This window comes from Cyclospora cayetanensis, unplaced genomic scaffold (genome assembly GCF_002999335.1).
Source record: "Cyclospora cayetanensis isolate NF1_C8 unplaced genomic scaffold, CcayRef3 CcayRef3_contig_252, whole genome shotgun sequence".
Taxonomy (NCBI): Eukaryota; Apicomplexa; class Conoidasida; order Eucoccidiorida; family Eimeriidae; genus Cyclospora; species Cyclospora cayetanensis.
The window spans coordinates 17,526-42,396 of NW_020312206.1; the positions used below are offsets into that span (position 1 = coordinate 17,526).

Below are 24,871 nucleotides of genomic sequence, written 5' to 3' on the forward strand. Positions count from 1 at the left end.
CCCCTGGCTCCTTTCCTTACCTGGCTTGAAAGGGCCCTCCTGGGGGCCCTAGGTGAGAGGCAAAAATACTTGGAGGGCCCCTTGGGGGTCCCCTAAGTATCTTGTGAGTGGTCTACAGAGGACATGGGGCCCCCTCTGACGGGGGCCCCCGCGTGTGGAGCCTGTTCGTTCTCTAGCAACTATGGCAGCTTCCATCATGCTCTCCACTTGCCTTAAGGGCTCCTTGAAGTTCCCCAGGGGGACCCCCCGAAGAGTTTCTATGGCTTTCTTGTGGAATATGCGAAAAGCGGCATGGTGGATTCTTCAACCTGGCCGCGGCTATGTTGGGGGGTATCCGAATAAGGGATGCTCGAGAGGGCCCCCCATTTCGAACAGTCCGAGCGCAGCAGCCCTGTACACTACAGCGGTGGGATCAGACACTCACGAAGAGCTGCAGGGGGCCCCTGGGGATGACAGACCCCCCAGTTGTTGCTGCTACTGTTGGTCATGCGCTGTCCCAGACTCCTTGAGTGACCCCCCGGAGCTGCTTGCTAGTGGAGGGCCCTCTCGTCTCCTCACCTCCCCCCGGATATCCGCTGAAGCTAAAAACCACTCGGCGGCTCCCAGGATGCTTTCCGGTAGAGCTGCACAGGCAGTTGGGCCCCCTGCAGTGGATATAATGCTTCTTGTGAGTGCAGCAGAGAGAGCAGCAGCAAGAGGTTGCAGCAGCTGTCCCTATTTCTGGGGCCAAACAGCAGCAGCAGCTGCTGCTGCTTCCTTCAACTTCACATGGGGATTCGAGTTTCCTCTGGTGGGACTCCCCCCACCCCACATTGCGCTTCCTTTGGTGCGACCCTTGCTAAGAACTAATATCCGACTCTCCACTGCGATTGGAGCTCTCGCTGATGAGCTCGGCGCCTCTCCATCCTATAATCGCTCTCGAACTCCTGCTGCCTATGCTTTCCAGTCCCATGCAGATGGATGCAATGAGCCTGGACTCCTATTTAAAGGCAGTGGTGACCCCACAGTCCACCAGAGTGGGCCCCTTGTGGAAATGCTACAACTTAGCCACAGGACGCTCTCTGCTCTTCTCGCAGCCTTGCGGTGCGCTCTTAGGGGCCCCAGTAGGCATGGAGGATGCCTCTATACGGGGTTGAGGGGGGCCCCTTTCTCAGTCAGAGAACTCGTCGCCGTGGCAGGGGGGTTTGAGGACCTCAGAAAGGGCCTGCTCCTTCTATGTGATATGAGAGCAGCACAGGGACCCGAGACGCACTGCCTGGAGGGGCCTCCAAAGGCCCCTCCTGCTGCCTGTGAAGGCCGTGACTCGAGCAAAAGCTTAGGTGGCAGCGGTGACGAGAACTGCAAGGAGGACTGTCTCCATACAGGGGCCTCCCCCTGTATGCCAGAATGGGGTCTCCAATTGCGAGGCATATATCAAGAGGTGGTTGGTGCTGTGTTGTTGCTGTCCTTGGGGGACCCGCAGAGGCCCCGTTTGCCTCCAGAAGCTCTTACAGGATCCTTATGGGAGGCCTTGAACCGTGTTTGTTGGGTGGGCAGGGGAGGGGCCCCCACAGGCCTGGTGAAAGCGCGTTCCCTCCTTTTAGGAGGACGAATATCTCTCCAGGGCCTGCTTCAGCTTCTCGCTGCTTTTAAGGGGCCTACAGAGGGTCTGATGGCAGGGGCGTTTTCAGAGGAGAAGTGTCTCCATGGAAGGCCTCCCATTCCACACCTGGGAACTCCTCTGGCGCTAGTCCATCTGCTAGAGAAGCAAATATGGGAGTCTCAAGGAGATTGGGGAGCTCCTGTAAGGGCCCCCATTATCCGGCAAACGGGCTGTTTTGGCTCTTCTGCTGAGGTGCAGCAGCAGCAGGAGGATGCGGAAGAAGGGGTTGAAGTAGAACGCCTTGTGTTTGCTGCTTCAGTCCTTGCAGGGGCTCGCGCCGCGGGGGGCCCCGCCAAGGGTCCTCAAGGTCCTTTTTTCCTAGTAAGCCCCAATCGCACTTCAGCACGCTCAGGAATGAAGGCTTAGGGCTGAGGGATTGCAGTGCAGCGCATTGATCATGCTTGATGCGTCTCAGGGTTTATCTCTAGTGTCTGACGCCCTTCTGCAGCGTCGGGAAGCCCTGCTGTCAACAGTTCCCGAGTTCCTGATGGGGCCCCCAAGAATTGCACCCACTGCCTGTGTAAAAGACCCTAACGAGAGGCCTCAGAAGGCCTCCACGAGATACCGCGTGCCAGACCCCCTCCAGAATCCCCCGCAGCAGCTCTTCGGGGAGGAAGTATTGGCGGTTCTGCCAGGGGCCCATATGGGACGTCCGGGGGCCCCAACACCGGCAGCAGTGGCTTTGTTGCCGCTGGTGCTGCTGCGGGCTTTTGTTGCGGGGAAGTTTAGCCACAGTGGTCTTCTTTCTGGCATATGTTATGGTCTCATCATGCCGCTGGGGAGCGCTCAAGCTGTGCAAGGCCTTGGAAGGGTTGAGCTAGATGGCCTAGGATGCAATTGTTCTCCGCCCCGAAAGGGGTCTCCAGCAACTGCTGACGAAGAGGGCGTCCCTACCAAGGGGGGGCTCAACGTCTCGTGCCTGTTGGATTTGTGGCCTTCTGCTGGCATCTGCGAACTCGCAGGGGCCCTGAGGCAGCTGGAGGCGGCAGCTCCTCCCTTCTTTCGCTTCGTGTTTGCCCATTATTCGCCACCTGGGAGCTCCTGGGGTGCCTTCCAGAAGTCGTCCAAGAGTGACTTTCCTGTTTCGGCGCGACAAGCGCTCAGAGGCCCCCGTGGACCTAAAGGAGGTGCTGGAAGGCGCAACAGCAGCACCAGCAGCAAGATGCCTGCAGCAGCAGCTGCTGTCTTTGCAGAGACAGCAGCTGCTGCTGCAGCGGCAGCGCAGAGGTCCATGGCAAGCATTGCAGCAGCAGATGGGGCTCTGGATCCGCTTGAAATAGAAGAGGGCCGTTTATCGGGGGCCCTTTTAGAATCATGGGAATCCCGTTATGTGGGTTGGATGCTGCATTCTCCAAAGCGTCAGCGGCGCTTGGTGCGCTTTATGCTGCAACAGGAGGGAATCGCCAGAGGGCGAGATCCAGCGGTCGCCAACCGGGCCCCCCGCGCGTATATAAGGGACTTTTCTCGTTGCAGCAGACGGCAGCTGCTGCAGCTGCTGCTTGCCGCAGCAACGTCAGGGGCTCCCCCACCAGCTCCCAGATGGCTTGGCCACCTGACAGCTATGGTAGGCACCCCGAGAACAGAATCTTGGATGGGGACTGGAACAACATCAGAGAGGAGAGACTCAGCATCAACAGCAGCGACAGATGCTGGGGAAAGCAATGAGGTCCCTGCGGAAAATCTTGATGCTTTGGCGTTGTGTCTCCCATATTTTCCCCCTCTGTCAGCTCTACCGGCCGTTTGGGGCCCTTCAGTGGGGTGGAACTTCCTTGAAGGTAGTGTGAAGGCATCGACCAAAGGCAAGCCCTGTTGGGGGTCTGCTCCAATGTCAAGCGGAGGTCTCCCCAGGTCGCAGCTAGACGGGCTGTCTGTCTTAGCCCTCCCCAGTCTCCTTTTGGGGCTGCTTTTGCATGCACCGCCCCCACAGCAGCTGCAGCAGGGGAGTGTCGTCAAAGAAGAGAGCTGTTGCACCAATAGAGGGTGCGGTGGAGGCCCTGTGCACTGGCGGGCTCTGGGGGCCCTTGCAAGGGCTTTAGAAGCCACGGCAGCAGGCCTCATGTCCTTATGGGAGCATCAATTTGCACCTCCCAACCTGAGAGGAGGCACTCTTTCAGCCTTCTTTGACGTTCGTAGTAGCCATGGGAATATCCCTCCAAAAGACGTCACTGCAAGGAGGGCTACTAGAGAGCCCCTCATACCACCTTCTGTCACGGGAGCTGGTGCTGCCCGTCTGTGTAGGCAGACCCTTACTGCCTCCTTAAGCTTGTGCTACCTGCTCAGGGCTCTCCCTGTAAGTGCTGTAGCAGAGTCGACGGCGGCAGCTGCTGGCTCTCTACCCGAGCAGGATTCACAGCAGCAGCAAGAGCAGCAGCAGCAAGGATCCGTAGGCCGTCGCCGGACTTGGTTATTGCAGCATAGAAAACCCATTGGGGTATGCCTTCCCATTCACCGTTTCCTCGGCTTGCTGCCGCTCAACTCGCTAAGACATCTGCTGGTCTTGCTCTTGCTGTCCACAAGCCCTTCGCTATGGGGAGCTGCTGGTGGGCCTCAGGTGCAGCCAATAGAGGCTTTCCTTGCACGGCTGGAGCAGCAGCGGCTGCTGCTCCAGCATGAGGGTCAGCTTCTGCTGTCAGAGGAAGGACAACAGAGTACAGCAGCACAAGCGGAAGCAGCAGGTTCCCAGCAGCGCCAGCGACTGGCGCTACTGTCACACCTTGAAGCCGCCCTTGAGGGTCCACAGCAGTTTAAGTTCATTGGAGGCAGTCCCTCAATTTCTCAGTTCCAACGCGAGGTAGCAGCTGCGCTGGAAGACCTTAGTGACTCTCTGGGAGTGTCCCACACGGGGCTTCTGGGGACCCCTCGGGGTTTTACACTGCAAAAGGAAGTCCCCGTAGGCCCGTACTTTATTGACCTTTTGTTAGCACCCCCATCGGAGGAGGCCAGCGCTGGAGGCCTCTAAGATGAGAATGCAGTAGAAAGCTTTCTAAACTGTATCTGTTTTGCCAAATGTCTGTGGGTTGTTGATGCGTGGGCTTCTCTTGAGTTTGGTTCGCTCCAGAAAAAGGGCCTCCATCTTTTTGTGTGAAACACGCTTCGAGAGAAATGTCAGACATTTCCGTTTCAGGTAACCAAACTGTCCTTATGGTTGGCTCTCAGTAAGCCAAAAGAGATTTTTTACTAGGCTCCTCGGAACTTCGGTTTGACTCTGGGGAGTAGGACGGTCAACTAGGTCTCCAGGGTCTACTGCGGGGAGTTTTCTAGGCACATTACGAACAGCTTGAAAACTATAATCAAGATTCACCTAGATAGGGCATCGATAAAAACACAACGCGAGTCCTGACGGTTCCATGCTGCTGAGAAAGCGGACAAAGATGCCGAAGAGACTGCTCTCTCCGTCATTCAAAAACATCTGACTAGCGTATCAATGCACAATAGCTAACTGCGGTGACGGGCAGACAGCCTGTCACTTCCGCTTGGACCTGTCCAGGAAAAGGCAGCGCATTCTATTCACAGACACAATAAAGGAACGGAGTCAGTGAACCCGTAGTCAACATGTTACGAGAAAAGGAACGGATGGCGATCTCCCCTTTTCAGGGGTAATATTTTCGATACATTCTTTCACAAAAAAGGCACATGGCTGGTCGTAGAGTTTTTTACTGCTACGAACGGTGACTCAGGGGCCCTCCACTCACAAAAAAACATAAGAAAGCTGCGGCGACGCTGCTGCTAATAGGGCTGACAAAACCACTTGTTAGCGCAGAAGAGGGCTTCTGTTGAGATCTTGAATGCAAGAGGGCCCCTCAGGCCTTCCTTTAGGCCCGTGGGGTAGCATGAACATAGGGCCCCCCCAACTGACGGAAGTATCGAAGGAGATACGAACTCGGCCGAGAGAGGTCCCTCGCCTGAGGGCTCCTCATGGGGCCTAGAAGGCAAAGCTTTGGGGGCCCTTTTGGGGACCCTAAATAGCCACACGGTTTTTGGAGGTGGGATTCTGTAACTGGGTGGCAAGAAGACTCTACCACTAGATGACAGGGGCAAGATAAAAGGGGAAGCTTCAAGTTGAGGCGGCAGTGCGGGTACTTACGTCGCACCTGCTGCTGCTGATACTCTCATTGCACTATCTGTAACTGCTTGACCGAATTGGGGGCCAGAGGGGCCTCCGTTACTTTTTTTCGTCGGAGGCTTATGTTGGGCTCATCCCAACGAGGGCATTTTACGAAAGCCATAGGGCCCGAGCACCTGCGTACGCCTTCATTGTTAGGTGATCTCAGAACTGGAGAGCCTCCGCCATATGGTGATGCTAATATGGGGCAGCTATGAGATGCTTCAATATGCAAGATAGGAGCATCAAGCTCGTGTGGCATCATTGTTATCCCCAATAAATCAACTGTGTCGGGGGGTCGTGCAAGGGGAGGCTTCTCCGTGGCGTGGTCCCCCAGCGAGACGACCCCTAAACTTTGGGGCCTGTCTAGGATGCTGTAAAGTCTGTGCGAGAGAGGAGGCTCTCTGGTGATTGACAGTTTTTCTCATCTGACCCATCGGGAAGGCTCCCTACTGAAGAGGCAGCCCGATCACCCGACGAGTCAGGAGTAATGAGGGGGGAGCTACTGCTGGAATGCAGGGTTCTTCGTACGTTCGACCAGGGTCCCCTCCCTAGCTGGTCTATAAAGGGGAGCCCATCGAGGAAAGCCCATGCAACAGGTGGAGATGATGCCACTGGAAATGCGTTGGAAGGGAAGGCGAAAGAATCGGAGCGCACACAGGAAGCCCTGGGGCGCCAAGGAGCCTCCGAGTTGGCTTGCAGCCAACTGACAATGGCTGGGTAGCACGGGAGTCCTCTTTTATTAAAGACTCCGCAACGGATTGCACGTGGCCAACGGGCCCGCAATGGGGAGATATCCAGACTGCGGTGAACGCCAGATGGAAGCCATAGTCTTGGGATGGCAGCAACAGCTCAGGGCGCCCTTCCGGCAGTCCTCCCCATTCTGAACTAGTCGAGCGCACATTTCTGCACGACCTCTTCACCGTAGCTGTTGCCTGTGCTACTGTCTCTGGTTCTGTCGGTGGCTTAGCGAGATGCTGCCTGATTGTGCTTCCGCTGAAAAGGCTTTCGGAGAGGGCAGGCTCCTGATCTTGCATCGAGTACCCTTCACCATCAAATTTTGGGGATCTCAAAGTCTTGTTGGTGTGGCTTTCTCCTTTATTCTCTGCCCCTGGCTCCCCCAACTTCGAGGAAGACCCTTCCTGAGTGGCAGCACTAGCAGCCCCAATCTGGTTCAGCATGTCTTGCGTCTCACGTGACAGTCGCTTAAGCGGCTGAGGCAACAGCTGTGGTCTGCGATACGCAGATGCCTTCCTGAGGACTGCTGCTGCTTTTGGGAAGGACAAGTAGACACCATCGGACAGTACCATGTCCAAAACTCCTACGAGCCAGCACAGGCAGCACCAATGGGGCCCTTAGAAAGCGTGCATCAGCATATACTACACACCCACTGGTGCGCGCGTTGTTTTCGCTTCGTTTTTGCACGAGGCGGACGCGGCGACGGAAAGAGCTCCGCTGCAAAACCCAACGTTCTAAACCCTCTCTTAGCCCTTACCGTCAATGTGGATTTCCGTGGCGGGCCCGATCCTCGCTGCCCCATTTCTTGATCAAGTAGGCTTTGTTGAGGCAACTTTGAAGTAAAAATTTCCAATAGAGCAGACATCTTTACGTGCAAAGACACGCGACCGTCCAAATGAACTTGAAAAGAATGGCGAAAGGTGAGAATACCACAAGGACACGACGTCGTATGCGCCATCTCCTGTTCCTGCTGTTGGATCTGCTGAAAATGACTGTGTTTGGATGAAGGGTGGTCCCAACGACGGAGTTCACAGACGAGGACATGCTCCTGTGCCGCAGTCTACTGCTGCTAGCCTCGCGCGTGCTACTTCCGGTGCTCCAAGAGTAGCAGCTTCCGATGTACTTGGAGGCGTTGGCGTTGCAGTTCTACGCTGCCATTGCTCCTGCTGCTCTTTTTGCGGATAAGGGAGCTGTTCGGCAAACAGAGAGATGTAAAGAGACTCAAACTCCTCATACGGGTCGAAGCAAAGAGAAACAGCCAAAAGGAAACGAAAACAAAGAGCATTTACGAAGGAGTCAGATTACTGGGCAAATGCAGCAGGAGACACGCAGATCTGCACATCTAAGTATAGACATGGATGTGCCTATATTTCATATGCATTTATATGTGCTCACATACACATATCTGGTATAGTTACACTTCTACGTATACACTCAGGGGCCCAACAAAACACAGAGCAGGCACAGGCGGCAACACAGAGGCAAGGCGCAACTTAAAAATCGAAGTTAACGGTTAATTACAAAGGCACCCAGGAATAATACTAGCTATAGCAGCTTCAGGACGTCAGTGCACGTCCGGCACAGCAAAAAGGCGAAGGCAGTAACTGGCATGTAGAGAGGCACATGAGACTGGCGGGAATGGTAAACAGCAACCGACAGATGCACACCCGCCGGGGCACACTTAAAGCCGAGATACAAAAAGGATGTACAAAGCGTGAGGGGGCCACCGCTCGCGATTGGCGCCGTCTTTAACGCCTTGTCATTGCAGCCTGTTAACAGACCGTTTCATCGGTGCTGTATCCGGGTCCATCCGTAAAGTTTTGTTCGATGGTCGCGACCATGAAGAAGATGCCGAAGGAATAGACCACCTTACTGGGGCAAACTGCATCCGTCCTGTGATAAAGCACCATATGCGCGTAGAAGAAGAGCCCCTCATCTACGTATATCGCACGGCCATTACTCAACGTTGCAATCATCCTCAGCAAACCAGCAGTGCCGTGCTGTATCGTCCTTAACAAGGCACCGAAATTCCGCCCACTATCAAGCCTGCTGCTTCTGCTGCTGCTGCTGCTGCTGCCACTAGTGTGCTTTTGAGACTTAAAATACACCTTTCTATTAGTTGGGGAGCCTCTACGTGCAGCGCCATCCATAGTGTTGCCACTGCTCTGTTGCTCTTTTTGCTTGTATCTAGGGATTTGAAAGGCAGCAAGGTGAAATGGAGATACCGCATGCCCACTGCCCGTAGCTGCGGCAGCAGCTGCTGCTGCCGCCGCGTCCGGCCTGAAGGCTGAGGGCAGCGGATTGTCTGGGGGTGGGAGCAAAAAACTAACTCCCTCAGCCTCGTCCTCCTATGCCTCTTTTTGTTCCAGCAGCACCTGCCGCTGCCGCTTTCCGGTGCCCACGACCTGCGTGTCTTTGCAAACTCCGGATTTCAAAGAGCACGAGCTGTGTTGCAGCAGTGCGGAGAGCTGTAGCCGCTGCACTGGCTGTACAACCGCGGAAGTGCTGCACTGCAGCAGGGTGCTGCGGGAGCAGCACCTCCCAGAAGTCGGTTCTTTTCCTGGAACAACGTACGGCAGATGCGCATCTCTTGGGGTCGCTGCTCTCTCGCTGCTACTTCCCTACCGCCTGACTCCCTATTCAGAGGAGACAAAGCGGAAGAATCTGTGCGGGGTGGCAACACAGTAATGAGGTCCTCTGGTGCTTTCGCTGCGGCCTCGCCCGAAGGGGTTGTGAGGCCAGAGGACGAGGAAGAGGAGGCAGCTGACGACTGCGCGGCTGCTGCGGAAAGCTTGGCGTAAAGCAGCCGCTTCGGATATGTGCTAGGATTTATTGCTAAAGCTGCCGCAGCGCAGCAGCAGCTGTGGCCGGGGAAAGCGCGTAGGGATTATATAAAGGAAGGACCTGCACGTTCTGTAATAAAGGGAGAGGCGCTCCTTCTGCTGCTGTTTCTGGGTCTGCTGCGGCATGTCTGTCATGCTGCCGCCGTTCGCTGACGTAGCAGCGTTCCGAAGAGAGCTTGATAAAGTGATGCTTGGAGCGTTTACAGCCGCAGACGGGGGCGGACTGTCAAATGAGGTTGCTTTTGCCGCGGCAGGAGCAGGGGCTTCTGTGGGAACCGGCCTGATTGAGCTGAAAGGAGTGCGGCTTTCTGCTGTTCCTACCGGTGACGGGCCACCACACCCGCTATACAGGGATGCTGGCTCCGCTACTCTTGATGCTGCTACCGTCGCTACACTTGGAAAAAGATCCCCCATGAACGGGGCTTTGATCCAGACGACTTTAGCTGTTGTTGCTAGAGCGCCTCCTGAAAATCCTGGCGCTGCCTCAGTCGTGGTTGCCATTCGTACGGGTGATGTTGGGAATGCATCTGCTGTTGCGAAGTGGCTGTGCTGAACGATAAGGGAGCTATGGCTGTTCCCTATGGCAGCGCTCTGCGATAAGCAGCCGGGGGGAGCTCCATCTGTCGATGACTGTTTTGCTGCAGATTCTGAAGGCGTTGAATCCGCCAGAACACTTATAATTGATGGCCTCTCCGAGGCTTCTGACTTCCGCTAACGCTGTGTCTGGCAAGCATCTCAGCAGCAAATGACGCAGTCTACCCGCATCTGCCCCTTCCGCTTGTGCAACTGCTGCGACCCTCTGGGGCAGCAGCGCAGCGGTACCCAGTGTCATCGCTTCAGCCTCTAAGGTTAGTGATTTACTTTCTGCCGCAGCTTTAATAGCCGCTTGGAAGAGCATCAACATGGAGGCGGATGTGTTGAAGTGTGTTGCCGCTCCAGCTGGGCTCAGCCAGTCGCTCTCTGCACTGCTGCTGCCTCGCGCAGCTGGAAGACTTAGAAGAATGCCGCTACACTCAGAAGCATCACTGGCCCTTGCTGCTGCTGCTGATGCTGCTGATACTGGTGGTGGTGCTGGTGGTGCTGCTGCAGAGTGGGCGCCAGAGGGGCCGCTGCTGCGGGTGCTTTATGTTGCTGCCATCGCGGATGGTGAAGGAGATAAGAGCAGAAGTGTATGGCTTCTGCATTCTAGCGCAGCTGATTGTGTTGCAGCGAGTAACTGAATCTCGGTTCTGCCTTGATTGCTGGCTATCCAGCTACTAAGCCTGTCTGGCGTAGGCCTGTCGGAGGGTTTGGGGGCCAATCATATCCCACAGGAGATACTTGGACGTTCAAAGGGATAGCTTCCTCATCATAGAGTTCTGCAGGGAGCAGTTTGCAATCCGTAGTGACGCGCTCCCACTCCGCATTGTCCGAGTTATGCGCTTGCGGATGCTGTGGCTGTCGCTTCTCATGCTTCCGCTCCTCTTGGTGCTGCTGCAGGTGTTGCTGCTGCATGCCATGGCAAAGCTGGCTGCGTATCAAGGGCAGCTTCTGCTGCTGGTAGGTCAGATTTTCCGTCATATGTGAAACATAGTCTTCTCTAACTGCATGCTGAATCTGCGCGAGTTTCAACAAAAACGCTATGTTTGTTTGATGGAGTTAAGGTGCCGGCGCTGTGCGAAAGCCTTTACAATTATATGATTCCAATCAGAGCTCTCGATGAGATTCGCAGGCTTACTGTCCCTATCGATTGTACAAGGAAGAACAACAATCACCAGGGTCATAGTAGCTCCATAACCCTCGGCCCCAAACACTTGGCGGTTCTTAAAATGCTCCTCAAAGTTCCAAAAAATATGTCCTGCAGTCACCTGCGATGTAAAGAGGGGGGACAAGGGAGGACCCCGGAAAAGAACTGAATATATACACACACACCCTAAATGCTAGAACAAAATACCCTCACTCCCCCACTCCAAACCCTAATTCGCCGAGAAAAGACATCCCGCGATGGTTTATGGACCCGGAAGCGAAAGAGCAGGAACAGCTCGACTACATAGAAAGGCTGCGTAACACGAGTTGATAAGTCACGATGCTGTCGATGGTTTGAAGGATCAGGCCTGGGGCCTTTCCTGCCCCCCTCAGATTTGAGCAGGGTGGCGATCCAACTATGGATTTGTTCAAAACATCACACTTTAAGAATGTCTTATTTTTGTCTGAATGATTGGAACTCCCAACTTCTGTGTTGTTCTCGGTTAACCCCAGCTGCCATTGTGCTCCGTGCCACGGGCGCGCTATCGTCCGTATGTGTAGCTGGCAATGCTCTACTTCGGCACTTTCTACTATACTAGCTCTATTTGCTTGCGAAGTATTGCAGCACAAACCAGCTTATATTGTACTTTTGCGTTTTTAGTACATTGTAGAGTAGCTCGACAGAAGAAGACGGACTGTTGCGTATGAGCGCCAAAAAGGCTACAACATAAAACAACTTGCACGTGTACAGGTGGTTAGAGGGTGCAACAACGCGTATCCTAGCTCTCCCTCTTCCATCAAATAAAAGCACTGACGGTCCCAGGAAGAAGCTATCCCTTTTTAAGAATCGAAATAAATTTGTGTTGATCTTATTGGGTCTGGAATGAAGTGACCCTTTCCCTCTAGGATCTCCAAAGGCAGACACTCAACTCCAGACCCCATACCGACTTACTATGAGGTTGTTAGGTGTTGTTTTTGAAGCAAGTACCGCCCTCCTTTGCTCTCAGCTACACAGTTTCCGACAGGAGCAGAGATAGGCAGCTCGACTTCATGTTGCTGCACCCGCTGCGCACTACGTCATGTAGCGTTCGCAACACTGCGTATTCTTGTCTCAAACTAACGGCATTTTGACAAGGTGTGTGGTCAGGCCAACCAATTGGCCAATTCTGTATTATTTCCCGGTAAAATTACTGGCAATATAAGACTGTTTGAATGTAGCGTAGAACAGTACATTTTCCCTCCAAGCTTTGGAACTCATGCCCTCATGTTCGGTACCGCTACGTCGAAACCAAAGGCATCCAGGCAACGAATGCCTACCCGCACATTCCACACTCCACAGGCGGACACAAATGGGCAAACAGTGCAGGTCGGAAAAGCAAATATGTGCATCAGCGACTAAAGTAAAAACGGTGGGAAGAAAAACATGCACACTAGCTAACAACGAACGAGGGACCAAACCAACACAATAGTGGTGGCACAGCGGCTCGCTACCGTGGGAGCGCTAAAATAGGTGAGCCTCCTGCTACGAGAAAACAGAAGGCAAGTAAGATGTGAAAAGGTAATCAAATTACGCACTAGTTCAGCAGTGCCTCTGCAATTCATAGAGCGTCCTGCGCCACTAAGCACAGCAGGTGCATGCAGTATAGTTGACTTTAAAGCCCCCAAACAGGCATGATGACGAATGTGGGGGCAATATGCCTGAGAATGCCTGTGCATGAATCTATGGGTAAAGCACACATGAGCAGCAATAATACCATAAAATAATAATAGAAAGCAGTATCTATTTGCGAAGGTAGCTACTTTAGGTAGAGCATGCGCATGGGAAGGACGATGACCTTGCGGAAGGACAGTGAGAAATGGACCGGAGCAGTGCCAGCCACGACTGGCGTCGTTAACGAAACGCAGCCGTGAATTCCCCTGAAAGAACCCAACCCCGAAACTGCTCCTCCGCCAGCCAGTTGGACGGCACTTCTCCCTCTCATAACACTGAACGCTTCTTCTATCGCCTCCTCGGTCCTTACTGGTCCTTCAATGCCGCACTTCTCCGACTCCCTCTGTATCCTCCACCTCCGCACGAGTCCCTTGCCTGCGCAGCATGCCAACAAAATGCTACAAGAAGGTTCTAACTTTTCCTCAGCCTACATTGATAGTTATGTGGCACGTCCAACTTTTTGGGCGATCGCCATAGTAAGAAAGCGCATTGATTCTTCAGAGGGTGGGAAACGCTCCTATGCACCTCGCTCCTTACCCCTTCTGGTCACTTTCTAGTGCACCTCGTAAAGCAGCCTACGGCTGCTTGTCAGAATTGTTTGCTTGTCATTTTTGTGTATTGCAAATGCATTCGCATGCACCAGCCAACTAGTCTATGAATTCCCCGCTGATGATGGGTGCTGCTGATCTTGGACCTGCAGGTCCACGCTCGACTACTTAAGGCTTTACAGTTTACACCCGGGATACAGTAGGGCAACGGGTTCAGAAGTGTACTGATGTAGTTTGCACCTACTCAATACCAAGAAGCAGTTCAGACCTAGCAATTATATTTTCTTCAAGTATTGAGCAAGGAATGCTGCAGAGTATCGCAGTCATGACACTCTTTCTGCCCATTTGCCTCAGAGTAGCCTACAGCGGTCGTACGATGATCAACGTGTAGGCGGGTCACAAAGGCACTTTAGTACACACCAAATTAGTTCGGATGCCCATCCATTATAACACCGGGAGTATCAATTGACCTTTCAAAGATGAGTTCAAAATAATTGAGCGGCTTTGTGACCCGCGATGGATTCGGACCACGGGATGCAAAATGCGTGTTTGCTGAGTTCGTCAAAAGTGACATAGATGCTTCATAACCCTTGATCTGTGTTAATCCAGCAAAACTTTACATAGTCAGGGCAGTTAAAATCCTTTCGAGTAATTATATCCTGTGCATGAGTCCTAAAGAAGGAGAATGTCGGAGCTTCAATTGCGGACAGTCTGGTCATTGCAGTGCGTATTTCTTTGCCGTAAGACGCATCCCAGGACACCTGAAGGACTGTGAGAGGTTTAACAGTGATATGAATCTCACCATGGCCACTAAAGAGCATGATGGCGTGGTTTGCGGAACATAGAACTGTGCAATAAAGTCGATCTACGAGCAGCGGAATGTCCTCATTATGTTGCACCACAGGATTTCATCTTCTGCGTGGTGATAATTCGCCCTACTGCCATTGTGGACTTTGGCAATAGCACCGAGTCCATGGAAGCAGGTGTCAAAAGCGTAGCACCCAAGTAATTTCGATGCAACACGTGAATCACCACAGACAAAAGCGCCTGTGATGCACAATGGTCAAGTGCTGTAGCGTCACGAGACCTTATTGGCGACTACGTTGGTGTTGCCCTTCCTTTAATGTATAGCCTTACTGCAGGAGACAGCCAAGCTATCAAACAACTCCAGGATAATCGAAACCCTAAACTTTCTCGTTGTTGAAGGTGCTTTGAAAACTTGTGGCTGGTCTGGAAAGTAAGATGATACCAAGTATAGAACGCTTCCATTTTCTTTACGCCCCACCACAATGCGCGCAGTGCCTTTTCCCGCAATAAGCATCCTTGCTCAGTTTCGATTGATAGCTAAGAAAAACATGAAACACGCCCATGCTTCAAAGACTGAGAAGCTTGTTGGTAGAGAATACCATCCACCGATACGTCTCTGGTATCAGCTGTAAGGGAGCAGTGACACTCGGAACGGGGGCAGCAAGAATCCCGGATTTAGAAGACGGCCAGTATGCGTCTTTGCTGCGGCATCAGTCTCCTCCGTGTTGATCGAAGACTGCGCGTTCCTCAATAAGTTTGTCGAAGGAGCTACGATTCGAGCAACTGTAAGAATGAATTTTCTCCAGGAAGGTGTTGGCCTTCAGAGCTTCTCACCATTTGTATCGGTGCGTAAAGGGAAAGACCAAGCCATTATTGCTTCATTTTTGCCGAAGCTGATTCGGTCCCTGCATACACAGCACAACTACCTAAAACACAATTGTGCTAATAAAAAAGCGAACACCTGTGCGCCTTGTCATATCACTATCTCTTCCACACCAGCAATAACGCATGCTGATGGTGCTGTTCATGCTCTTGAACGTTTGGGCTAGGCGGTCAAAGTATCCTCCTTTTAGACAGCCCGCCATTGCTCTTCCATGAATCCAACTCAGCTTACTTGCCACTGCAATTTTGCTAAGGCATTGACAAGTCCAGGCAGCGCACAGAAGTACTCCAGTTTGAGAGTGCTCTCGTGAAAAGGCATTTTTGTGCCCGTCATCAGGGTGAATGGGGATTAGCAAGAAAGCTTCTGTGAGGTCGAACACAGTGTAGACTGTCGATCCTTGTAAGTATCAAGCGATTCGCCAGCATGATGCATCGAACGCTGCTTTTTTATGGTGAACTTGTTCAAGGGATGAAAGGTAGCAAACACGCCCCAGCTTCCACTTTTCTAGTGTCATCACCTGGTTATGTTAAAAGGCGCGAGTCGATTTTCAGGATTACTCTCCACTTTTTGCTGTAGAGATTTCCGATATTACGAAATACAGTTTGGGATTGAACCAAGGATCAGCTCTTTCCAGTGAGCTGAGCGAGGAGCAAGTAGGCAACTTACTGGCAGCCCATCTTTATTTCGCACATCCGCGAGCTTCTTGATACTTGCGTATTCCTGCTGTTCCTCGACTAAATCCTTTACCAAGTTCCTCAATAAAAAAAATTGCAGAGCAGCCGAGAGGGAATGCATGTTAAAAACCGTATTCTATTACTGTGCTGAGCGACCCTCATCAGGACTTTGTCTCACTTCGCAAAGGCACCAAACAGGAGTTGTTCAGGATATCAGGTGCTGCATCTTCCGAGAGCGTCCTGGCACAATAGCCTTTACAGGACGCGACTGTGGCCACATGCGCGCGTACTGTTGGGAAGCCCCTGTAGCATTTATGGGCTCATGGCTTCCTGGTCCTAAATAGGAGTCACGGGCCACGAAGATAGGCCCCGATTCCAAGTCAAATCGGATTTGAACTGCAGTAGCTTTGCCAATCCTTACGTTCTGCCGCCCGTCAAAACTGTCAGTTTTGGAGACAACGCTCACAAATGGAATGTCATAGTCTACTTTTGTGCCGTCTCCCCGAATAACAAACTCACTTCATGTCCAGCTGCAATAACAGCTGGCAATCCCTGACCAATATTGTGACCTTGTGTCAGCGCAGAATTGATCCGTGGTGTATTCTTAACTGCATGCCGATCCTCTGTAGCGCCCTTTACTGCGCTGTAGCCTGCGTTGGCCTTCCCGCGTTCACAGCGTAGCTTCTTTGCTCGTTAAGAAGTCTGCTTCTGGTGTATCCAGGCCCTTGGCTTACGATTTTTAGGCGTTTGCACGCGCCTGCAGAACGGGAATTTTTTTCGGCCCAAACACCAAACCAAAAAGCGGGTGGCTGATTTGGGGGCTGTATGGGGCTGCTTAGGAGCGTCGTGCCCTCTGGCTTTCCTTTTTCGTTCACCCTAGACTGTGGGCTATAGTTACACAGCTCCGCCGTCCGTGGGTTGTAGATCCCAACTTGGCTATTCCTTTTTGGCCCAATACATAGGAGTTACATTCATGTGGTCCTGAAACTTGGAGTGCTCTAGCACTTGTGCAGGCGCCAGCGGCCGGATGCTCAATCACGAAGTCTGTCGACCCTCCAAACATTCGACATAACGCTTCGGGTTGGCCGGAGATAAACCACCGATCAAGCTGCTGTTCGTTTACGCTACACATTTTACCAGACGACATTTCATATTTATTGATGTACCGATTTGTTGCTAGACACGCTTCTTTAGTTTTTTGGATTTTCGCAAAGTTTACTGCTGAGCTGATCTCGGCGAAAACCGAGTGGCGCTTTTATGAGGGCCGGAATTATAGTATTCCCTGCAGGCGAACGATTTTCTCTCCACGAATAGAGCCACCATTGAGATGTTTCTCTCTTTAATAGATGTGCGACAAAGAGCGCTAATATTTTTTAGTTATATGGGTACACGCAGCTGATTAAATCTTCAAGGGCCTTCCCATCGTTACGGCTACCATGTTTTTTCATCGGCATAGCTTCATCTACGCATCCATGAGCATTTGGGGGCGTGGAATGTGATGCCGGTTTGCAAACTGGGGAGCTATTGCATTTAAATCAGCCTGCGGGACTCCTTCAGATGTTCCGATAGGCCCCGTGCCACAGTCAACGCCCACTGCTAGAGGCTTTTCCCCCAGCCTGTTGCCAAAGATGATCATGTTCATACACTTCCAAAGGACTTGATGAAAACTAGCTTATTGTTCTAGGGAAACCTGAAATTCCACTGCATTCACAGCCAGTGAGTGAGCAGGAAACAGCCACATCGAACTATGCGGTGGTACTAGCTGCGACACTTCAATTCAATTGGAAGACACTCAACTCCAGACTCTATACAAACTTTGCGGAGATTAATTGCGTTTTTCTCAATAAACGTTCCCTCTGTCCCTGCTCGCAACCATCATAGTGCGGTACAATATGAGAGAGAAGAGCCAGAGAGCGCATTGCTGCGCCCCCTAATGACTCTGGCCATTAATAGCTGGGTGCACATAACACCTAGCGCACACGCAAACACAATTGGGCCTTGCTGTGCTGAGCCAACAGCATTGCAATAAATAAGGCACACAAAACAACATACCAAGTTGTTAAACTTTCACTAATTGATTAAATATGACTAATGCAGTAGAGAGTGACAAAGTGCATCATATCCCGCTCATGTAGAAAATTCTGGTCTCCGTGCAAGCTAATCCCTAATGTGTGCACACGAGTGGTCTCTGCAGAAATGAGCCACAAAAAATCGGCCTTAGTCCCAGTAATGCAATTTCAAGGCTCCTCTAATATTATAGGCCATGATCGCCGAAATCCTGTTTGGCAGCCCATTATGACGAGCCTGTCTTACACGGCGCACAAGGGTATTTGTGGGGACACGGACGCAACAAGGCCCCCTGTTGCAACTCTGCAGCTAAAAGTAGTGAACTAGTGTGCTGCTCACACCAGGCACATTGCAGCCAAGTAGCGGGTCAGGCATACAACCTGGTAGGCCAAGTGCGTTGGAAAGCAATAATTCGCAGTTCCTCGTGGAACGAGCAGTAGAAACACAAAAACAATACGTCAAATGGTAGGCCACTGATGTGGGATCTAGTTAAGGTGAGTACCCATACAGAGCCAAAAAGGCTAATTTAGACATGAAAAGGGCCCCCTTTCCTTTTGTCTAGCCTCTTGCACACCACCCCCACTTTTCAAGTCCAGCTTCCAGTGAGGTCTTTACCTCCAACGCTCTATAATAATGCGTTCCTATTCTCTCTCTATAAATACGGATTCCTACGCCTCGCCTTTCCGCTGCTGGCCTTTCTGCGCTTTAAACAATTTTACCCTGTTGCTAGCCCTCGTCTCGCTTCTTATTGCACATGCTATCGTGCTACTTCATTCTCCGAGAGGCCATTTCGCTCTCAATAAGATGCTCCACGGCGCAGCCAGCAGAAGCGCCAAACCCCATGCCCGATCCCAAAAGAGACGCAAGTCCGTAAGGACCCATAAAAATGAAAGGGTTTTTGCCGCTTCACAGTCTCGAAAGGGACGGAAGCCAGATATCCTAAACCCTAGTGTATAAGGCATTTAGCGGATCAGGCTAAAAATATGTTCTAGAACCTTCGGACTATTCTCTGCCGCCCGAGGATCGCCCGGTGCAATCAACGCTGACAGAGGAGGCGCATCGCCTCGCTGCAGCAAACACCGCATACGCTGAACTCAAAAGCCGGGCTAATGCCAGGGAAAGCATGGGACAGACAAGAAGGAGTCCAAGCAGGCAACAAGCAAGCCGTGAAGATCTGCCCCGCTTACCGGAACTACTTTCCGCAAGCCCTGGAAATCGCGGTTCTCCGTAAAGCTGATCCAGTCATAACGGTCTGCAGCAAACCATAAACCGTTAAACCTGAGTTTGTGGGCAGGCCGTTGAAGCCTTGTCTCAACGGCCTGAGCCTCTGAGTCCTTCAGCAACAGGAAAAGCTACAGCAGCCTTCTGGGGGAGCACTTTGGCGTGTGAGGATGACAGAAGCTTCAGACTCAAGGGTTAGGGCCTAGGAATCAGTGCTTTAGTAAGGAGTTTCCCTCACTGAGGCTGATGAGGGCACTGCGGATATAATACCACAGGTGAGTAGCTTCCGGATTTAGTTCGAGAGCAACCAAGTAATGCTGCAGAGCCTGCTCCATCTCCCCTATGAGCCACACACCCCAGAACTTGAATACATCCTTGATAGCAGCAGCTCCATGCATCCAGCCAGCCCCCATACATATCGTAGAGGATTCGCGGAGGGGTCTTGGGCGCTTGCGTGTGGAGTTCTGACTATACGGCTTCTTACCCAAGTTTGCCTTCGCAACTCCCAGGTTCGTCCACGCCCTGGGGTAGTTTGGTCTGAGGCTTAGGGTCTGCTGATATGCAATTAGAGCTGCAGCTGACCGGCCTGAGTTCGCCAGAGTAGCGCCAATCTTGTTCCATAAGGACGCCGCTACATCGTTTTTCCTAAACACCGAAAGCACCATACGCCGAAGGCGTTGAATAGCCTCAACTACACCTCCAGAGCCCACAAGCCACCGTCCGCAGAACCCCTCCCCTTTCCCTTCCAATCACATCCACAGAGAGGCAACTTACGGCAGCACCCTTCCCCCCTCACCATGCAGTCAACCCGTAAGGAGCCTTCCTATCGTAATCTCTCCCCAAACCGCAATCTTTAACCCCCGGCTCACGCGTATTTCAAGGCTTCCGAGAGATGATATAATGCTTTGTCGTAGTGTCTATCAATATTATACAGCACCCCCAGGGCAGAGTGCAGGCGTCCAGCAGAGCCCTGAGGCTGCCTGAGAGCCGCTTCGAACAACGAAGCTACTTCAGACTTCAGGAGCTGAAAGTCGTCCGGAGGACGCTCCTTCGAACAAAATACCCAATGCCACCGCAAAGCCCAGCGCCTCAAGCACTCCCCATCGAAACCCCCCCCGAGCCAACGTAGCCTGGATGGAAGGCTGCCGCAGAACTCGTCCAGTTGCAAGCTCAGAGTCAACAAGACAAGCTAACGACATCCTGACGTGCCCCACCAACGCATGCACGACGCCTTCCAAGGATGCAGGCTTCGACCTATACGCGTGGAACTTACAGACAGACCGGGCAGACCTTGGAAGTCATCGTGGTTTGCAAGCCAAGTCCGTAAATAGAGCAGAGCCTGTGAGACGTCCAGCTCGTTGGTCAGGGAAACTCCTAATGCCATGAGACTGCAGCTCGACGCAAATCCGTGGGAGCAGCAGCCAAATCAAGGCGGGACGCAAGCCACATTCCCCAGTACAACTGCATTGTAGATGGGATCGCAAGACGCTAGAGGGGATAGACAAGCCGTAAAATGCGAGGCACTGTACAGCGCAGACCTGTCCAAGTTATAAGGATCAACGCCGTGGCCTCTCTTCAAACAGTGGATGGCCTCGATATCCTGGGGTACCCAGCGAAGCAGACATAAGGCTAGAAAAATTCCACCTGTCTCTAAACCCTCAGCCACCGATGCGGCAGACGCAAACTCCCGCTGGAGTTTACCGTCGACACCAGCGTTTTTGCATGCACGTGCTGTCGCCTCTACCAGCAATGCACAGGCTCTGCTCTAATGCTCTTCCCGGGGCCACTAGCGTTTGTCACGCTGTTAACAGACCTGCTCGTTGTCGGCATGACACTCGCCGAGAAGCCTCCAGCCTTCGCTGCTGTTGGGATGCCTTTGCACCTCGGCTTCGAGAGCCAAGATCGCCTCCTGTAGCTTGCCTTCCGCCAAGAGGCGTTGTGCACACTCCAGACCCCCAGCCGTCTTGAGATAAGGATTTTCCTTACGAAAGTACACTGGAGGCTCCACCAGATTATCCACCCCCCCTGAGGCGTATACATAGACCTGCAGTCGCATGCTTTGAACCTCGCCCCAAGAACTCCCGTGGAAAGCCAAGGGCAGAGTCTTGCCCAGAAGCGCAAAAGCCCCTAAACCCCGTGTGCATGCAAACTTGCACACCTTCGGATCCTCCCGAGGCCGACTCCAGCATGGCCCCTGCAGCAGAGTAAAAGCGCAGAGCCTCCGCACATTTAAACATGCTTTCACGCAACGAATTCAGACGCCTTGAAACGCATGCACCGCCACTGCCAGCGCGCCTTGCTGTAGGGTAATCCATGACGTACCCATCTGCTCCGGGGTATCTTTCTGCAGGATTTCTGTCATATCCTTAGAGTTGAAGATCGACTGAAAAAGCCCGAGTTCCTCGTCATCAATCTCCCCCTGTACCATACATTCGCAAGGCAAGGCGCAAGTCAGGCGGGGGTGTAAGGGAGGCAGAGCGCTTCGAAGGGATCGCGTTTTTTCAGCCTTGAATGGAGAAATCCCTTGGCGTCGGCTCTGCTGCATAAGAAGCTAGGGATCATTCCCGTCTAGCGGAATGCAATCTGGGGCTTATTTTTTAGACTGGTGTCGGGCGTTTTTAGGTCAGACAGAGTTTACATTTGCATGCGCCTTTTTCCACGTCTCTTCGAGCTCCCGGAGGCTCTTATCAAAATCGGTCGCCGCTTCAGGGGCCTCGTCAAAGGCGTCCTCTGTCTCGAATGACGCCCCCACCATTTTTTTAGCCTCCTCGCTGGCGAGAATTTCATCCCAATCGGCCTTCCTACCCTCGTTCGTCAGCAGCTGCAAAATCCACACACAGACAATCAGACAGACAGACACACACACACACGTACACATACACATACATACATACACACACATACATACATACACACACATACATACACATACATACATACACATACATACATACACATACATACACACACACATACATACATACACATACATACACACCCCGAGCCTTAATGACAAGCTTTACCAACGCTCCTTCGCACTGCTGGCAAACAACGGCGGAAGAAACTAAGGAACAGAAAGCTGCAAGCGGCCTCTGTGGGGGAAGCTTTGCGAAGCAGCAGCCTAACAGTCCAGGTAAATGCCTTCTAGCGCACACCCTGCTCAGAATATGTACCTGGCCATTCTCCAATCGAATGCCACCGTCCGCAAGCGCCTCGACGAACCGAGTGAACTCGGCGTTGAGCAGCTTGGGGCCCCCCACCGCTTTGAGGCCCCTCACCAAGTCTCTTGCCACAGTCTATCCGACAACAGTCAGCAGCATCGCGGCAAACGCACAGCCTCACACGAGCAGCTGACGTGGCAAAACAGCAGCCATGCACCTTGGAAAGGCGGCAACAAGGGATGATGACAGCAGCACCCATACCGGATCAAACACTTCAGGAGCTTGTGGTTCTTGCTCTTCTGCTTGGGCAAGACCCCCATCTTCCTGCTCCTGTTGTTGCTGCGATTGCTGCTGCTGTTGCTGCTGCGATTGCTGCTGCGATTGCTGCTGCGGTTGAGGGAAAAACATCTGCAAGGGGAACTGCTGCACCGACATCTGCCCCCATGCAGCAGGGCCCCCTGGCCCCAAGAGCCTCTGCGAAGCTTCAAAGGCCCCTGCAAAGCGGGGAGGGGGCCCCTGCTGCTGCTGCTGCTGCTGCTGCTGCTGATGCTGCTGATGCTGCTGATGCTCCGCTTCTGGTGCGCCTCCAAGGGAAAGCAAACTGAATTCCTGCGAGCAAAAGAAGCGAGAGATCAAGAAGCGAGAGATCAAGAAGCGAGATATCAAGAAACGCAGATTGGTAGCGGCAGCTCCCGAAGCATAGAGCAACAAAACCAGCAGCCGCAGCACAATTAAAGCTATCGAGGCTCTTACATTTGCCCATTCCTGCACGAGGCCCCCGCTATCGTTACCAAAGTGTTGCACCATTTGGCGTGGCTGTGGAGGCTGTCGCTGCAGTCGGCTCATAAATTCCGCTGCCCATACATCTGGCAGATGCCTCTGGTGAGGCTGCATGCGCTGCCCTGCTGCTGCTTCTGCTGCAGCGGGAGGGGGTACAGGGCGCTTGTAATGCGACACTCGCAACAACTCAGCCTCTGCTGAGGCCTCTGCTGCTGCTGCTGCTTCTGCTGCTGCTCCTCCTCCAGCCAACAGCCCATCGATGCCCCCTGCATACGGCAACAGCAAGACACATGCAAGTACATACATGCAAGCATGCATACATCACATACATGCAAATATTTAGATACATACACATATATACATCCACCTATACACATATATGCACATACAAATACATATGTTTATACATGATATACATGTATACACATACACATACATCCATATACAAATATATATATATATATTCATACATTCACCTCTATACACACACACTTATACACAGAACTCGAAAGAAACGCTGAAGCCCCTTCTGACCGCAACGGCATGCGTCCGAGTCATGAACGAAAATGCTTCAAACTCTCTGTTGCATGAATCGGGTGCCAAACTGTGGGGGAGAACCGATGACGCTTACTCCCATAACTCGTAGTGGCATGAGGCGCAGCTCGAGTAGTGACCGCTTCGGCTACAGCCCTCTCAATGGGCGAAACGTGGTGCTCGCCGACAACAGCCCCAGTAAAAGGCGGCAAGAAACCCTTCTCTTGTTGCGAAACAATGAAAGGCTCCTCCAAAGGTGCTCCTAAGGGCCCTTGAAGCGCAGCCAAGTTATAGCCCTCCGTAAGCTGCGCAGCAGATGACTCCCACCTCATAAAAAGCCCAAATCTGTGATTTTTTTTATAAAAAAAGCCAGCTGCGAACTGCAGCCCCCATGGCCCAGGAAGATGAAGCTCTACGAAAACACCAAAACTTTCGAGCAAAGGCAATCAATCCTACCTGTTGAGTGCGAAGAGGATCCTCCGTGGCTGCGGTCAAGAAGGATGTCAAAGGGTTGCTACGCGAACCCGATACGGCGGGGGGCCCCGATGGAGCGTTGCATCCCTGCGGCTGCTGATGAGACAGCAGTGCCCGAAATGCCATCTTGCAACACTCCAATCCAGAGCCTTTGTAGCAACAAACGGCTGCGTCTATGTAGTTGCTGCTCTCAGGAAGCGCGGACGGGCTCCTGGGGCATGCAAGAGGCCCTGATGTGACGTAAGCGAGTGTACGGGCCACTTTAAGAACCAGGATGCCATACGTCTCTTTGGCCAGCAAGGAGGGCCCCCTTGGGGCCCCCCCCGGAATGGAGAGTTTTAAACGAGAGACACAGAGAAACGGCGCGCCTTAGTCCCTAGCCCTGTCTCACTTGAAGGCTGCTAGTATGCTATTTTTGTAGTCCAAAAACCAGATCTCAAGCCGCAAATCTGAGACACTGGACATGCCGTCACCACTCACCGTGGGGCCCACGATATATGCCAAATAGGGAGTAACCCGAAGGGCGGAAGAGGCGACCCTACGCCCTAAAAAAGAAGGAAACGGTGTTTTCTAAATGCAAACACGGACAGAAGCTCAAGGATAGGAAGAAGAAAATCGCGGGACAGGTCAAGTCGCTCCATATGTTGGAACGGCTGCTAACGATACAGGCGAGATGGCAGTGCATACACCCCTAGAGCGGTTCAGGGTAACGCCAACTTCTTTCTCTATAACCCGCGTATTTCATAGTCCCTACCTTTTCAACACACCTTCTTTACTTATATTGAGCTCTTATGGGCAGCCACAAACGGTGTGCCAAATATCTTCAGCACACTGAGTAGCGCGGTCGCGTTCATGCTGCATAACCAGTGCCTCTGCCGCTTTACCTCTTACACATTGCCACACATACCCTACAGAGCGACTACAAAGCGACTGCTTGACTGGTTACTCCTGACGGTAAGCT

General features: G+C 52.6%; 2 protein-coding genes and 1 pseudogene across 2 annotated transcripts; 1 reads left to right on the forward strand and 2 right to left on the reverse strand.

Moving 5' to 3' along the window:
* Positions 1–181: 181 nt before the first annotated feature.
* On the forward strand, positions 182–4,601 carry LOC34619731. The gene is made up of 3 exons (XM_026338359.1): positions 182–1,963; positions 2,058–2,738; positions 2,847–4,601. The coding sequence occupies exons 1-3, from the start codon at positions 182–184 to the stop codon at positions 4,599–4,601; spliced, it is 4,218 nt and encodes a 1,405-aa protein (XP_026194144.1).
* Positions 4,602–8,254: 3,653 nt separating this feature from the next.
* LOC113147523 lies at positions 8,255–10,223 on the reverse strand (annotated as a pseudogene).
* An 8,479-nt stretch (positions 10,224–18,702) lies between these two features.
* On the reverse strand, positions 18,703–24,036 carry LOC34619727 (peroxisome biogenesis protein 5). Its single transcript, XM_026338360.1, has 15 exons — positions 23,893–24,036; positions 23,534–23,741; positions 22,876–23,168; positions 22,384–22,731; positions 22,135–22,257; positions 21,600–21,782; positions 21,240–21,380; positions 20,775–20,963; positions 20,500–20,561; positions 20,235–20,349; positions 19,831–20,009; positions 19,446–19,606; positions 19,200–19,301; positions 18,928–18,992; positions 18,703–18,807 (listed from the first exon to the last, which is right to left on the reverse strand). Exons 1-15 carry the CDS (start codon positions 24,034–24,036, stop codon positions 18,703–18,705), a joined length of 2,418 nt encoding a protein of 805 aa, XP_026194145.1.
* Positions 24,037–24,871: the final 835 nt, after the last annotated feature.

Bases quoted from the DNA above. Each gene is read 5' to 3' on its own strand.
- LOC34619731 (XM_026338359.1), top strand. From the start codon at position 182: ATGGCAGCTTCCATCATGCTCTCCACTTGCCTTAAGGGCTCCTTGAAG. The intron at 1,964-2,057 runs GTAAGCCCCAAT...GATGCGTCTCAG, and splicing joins CTCAAGGTCCTTTTTTCCTA to GGTTTATCTCTAGTGTCTGA. The intron at 2,739-2,846 runs GCGCTCAGAGGC...GAGACAGCAGCT, and splicing joins TTCCTGTTTCGGCGCGACAA to GCTGCTGCAGCGGCAGCGCA.
- LOC34619727 (XM_026338360.1), bottom strand. From the start codon at position 24,036: ATGGCATTTCGGGCACTGCTGTCTCATCAGCAGCCGCAGGGATGCAAC. The intron at 23,169-23,533 runs GTAAGCGTCATC...TGCCGTATGCAG, and splicing joins TGCCACTACGAGTTATGGGA to GGGGCATCGATGGGCTGTTG. The intron at 19,302-19,445 runs GTAAGAAGCCGT...TGTGGCTCATAG, and splicing joins AGTTGCGAAGGCAAACTTGG to GGGAGATGGAGCAGGCTCTG.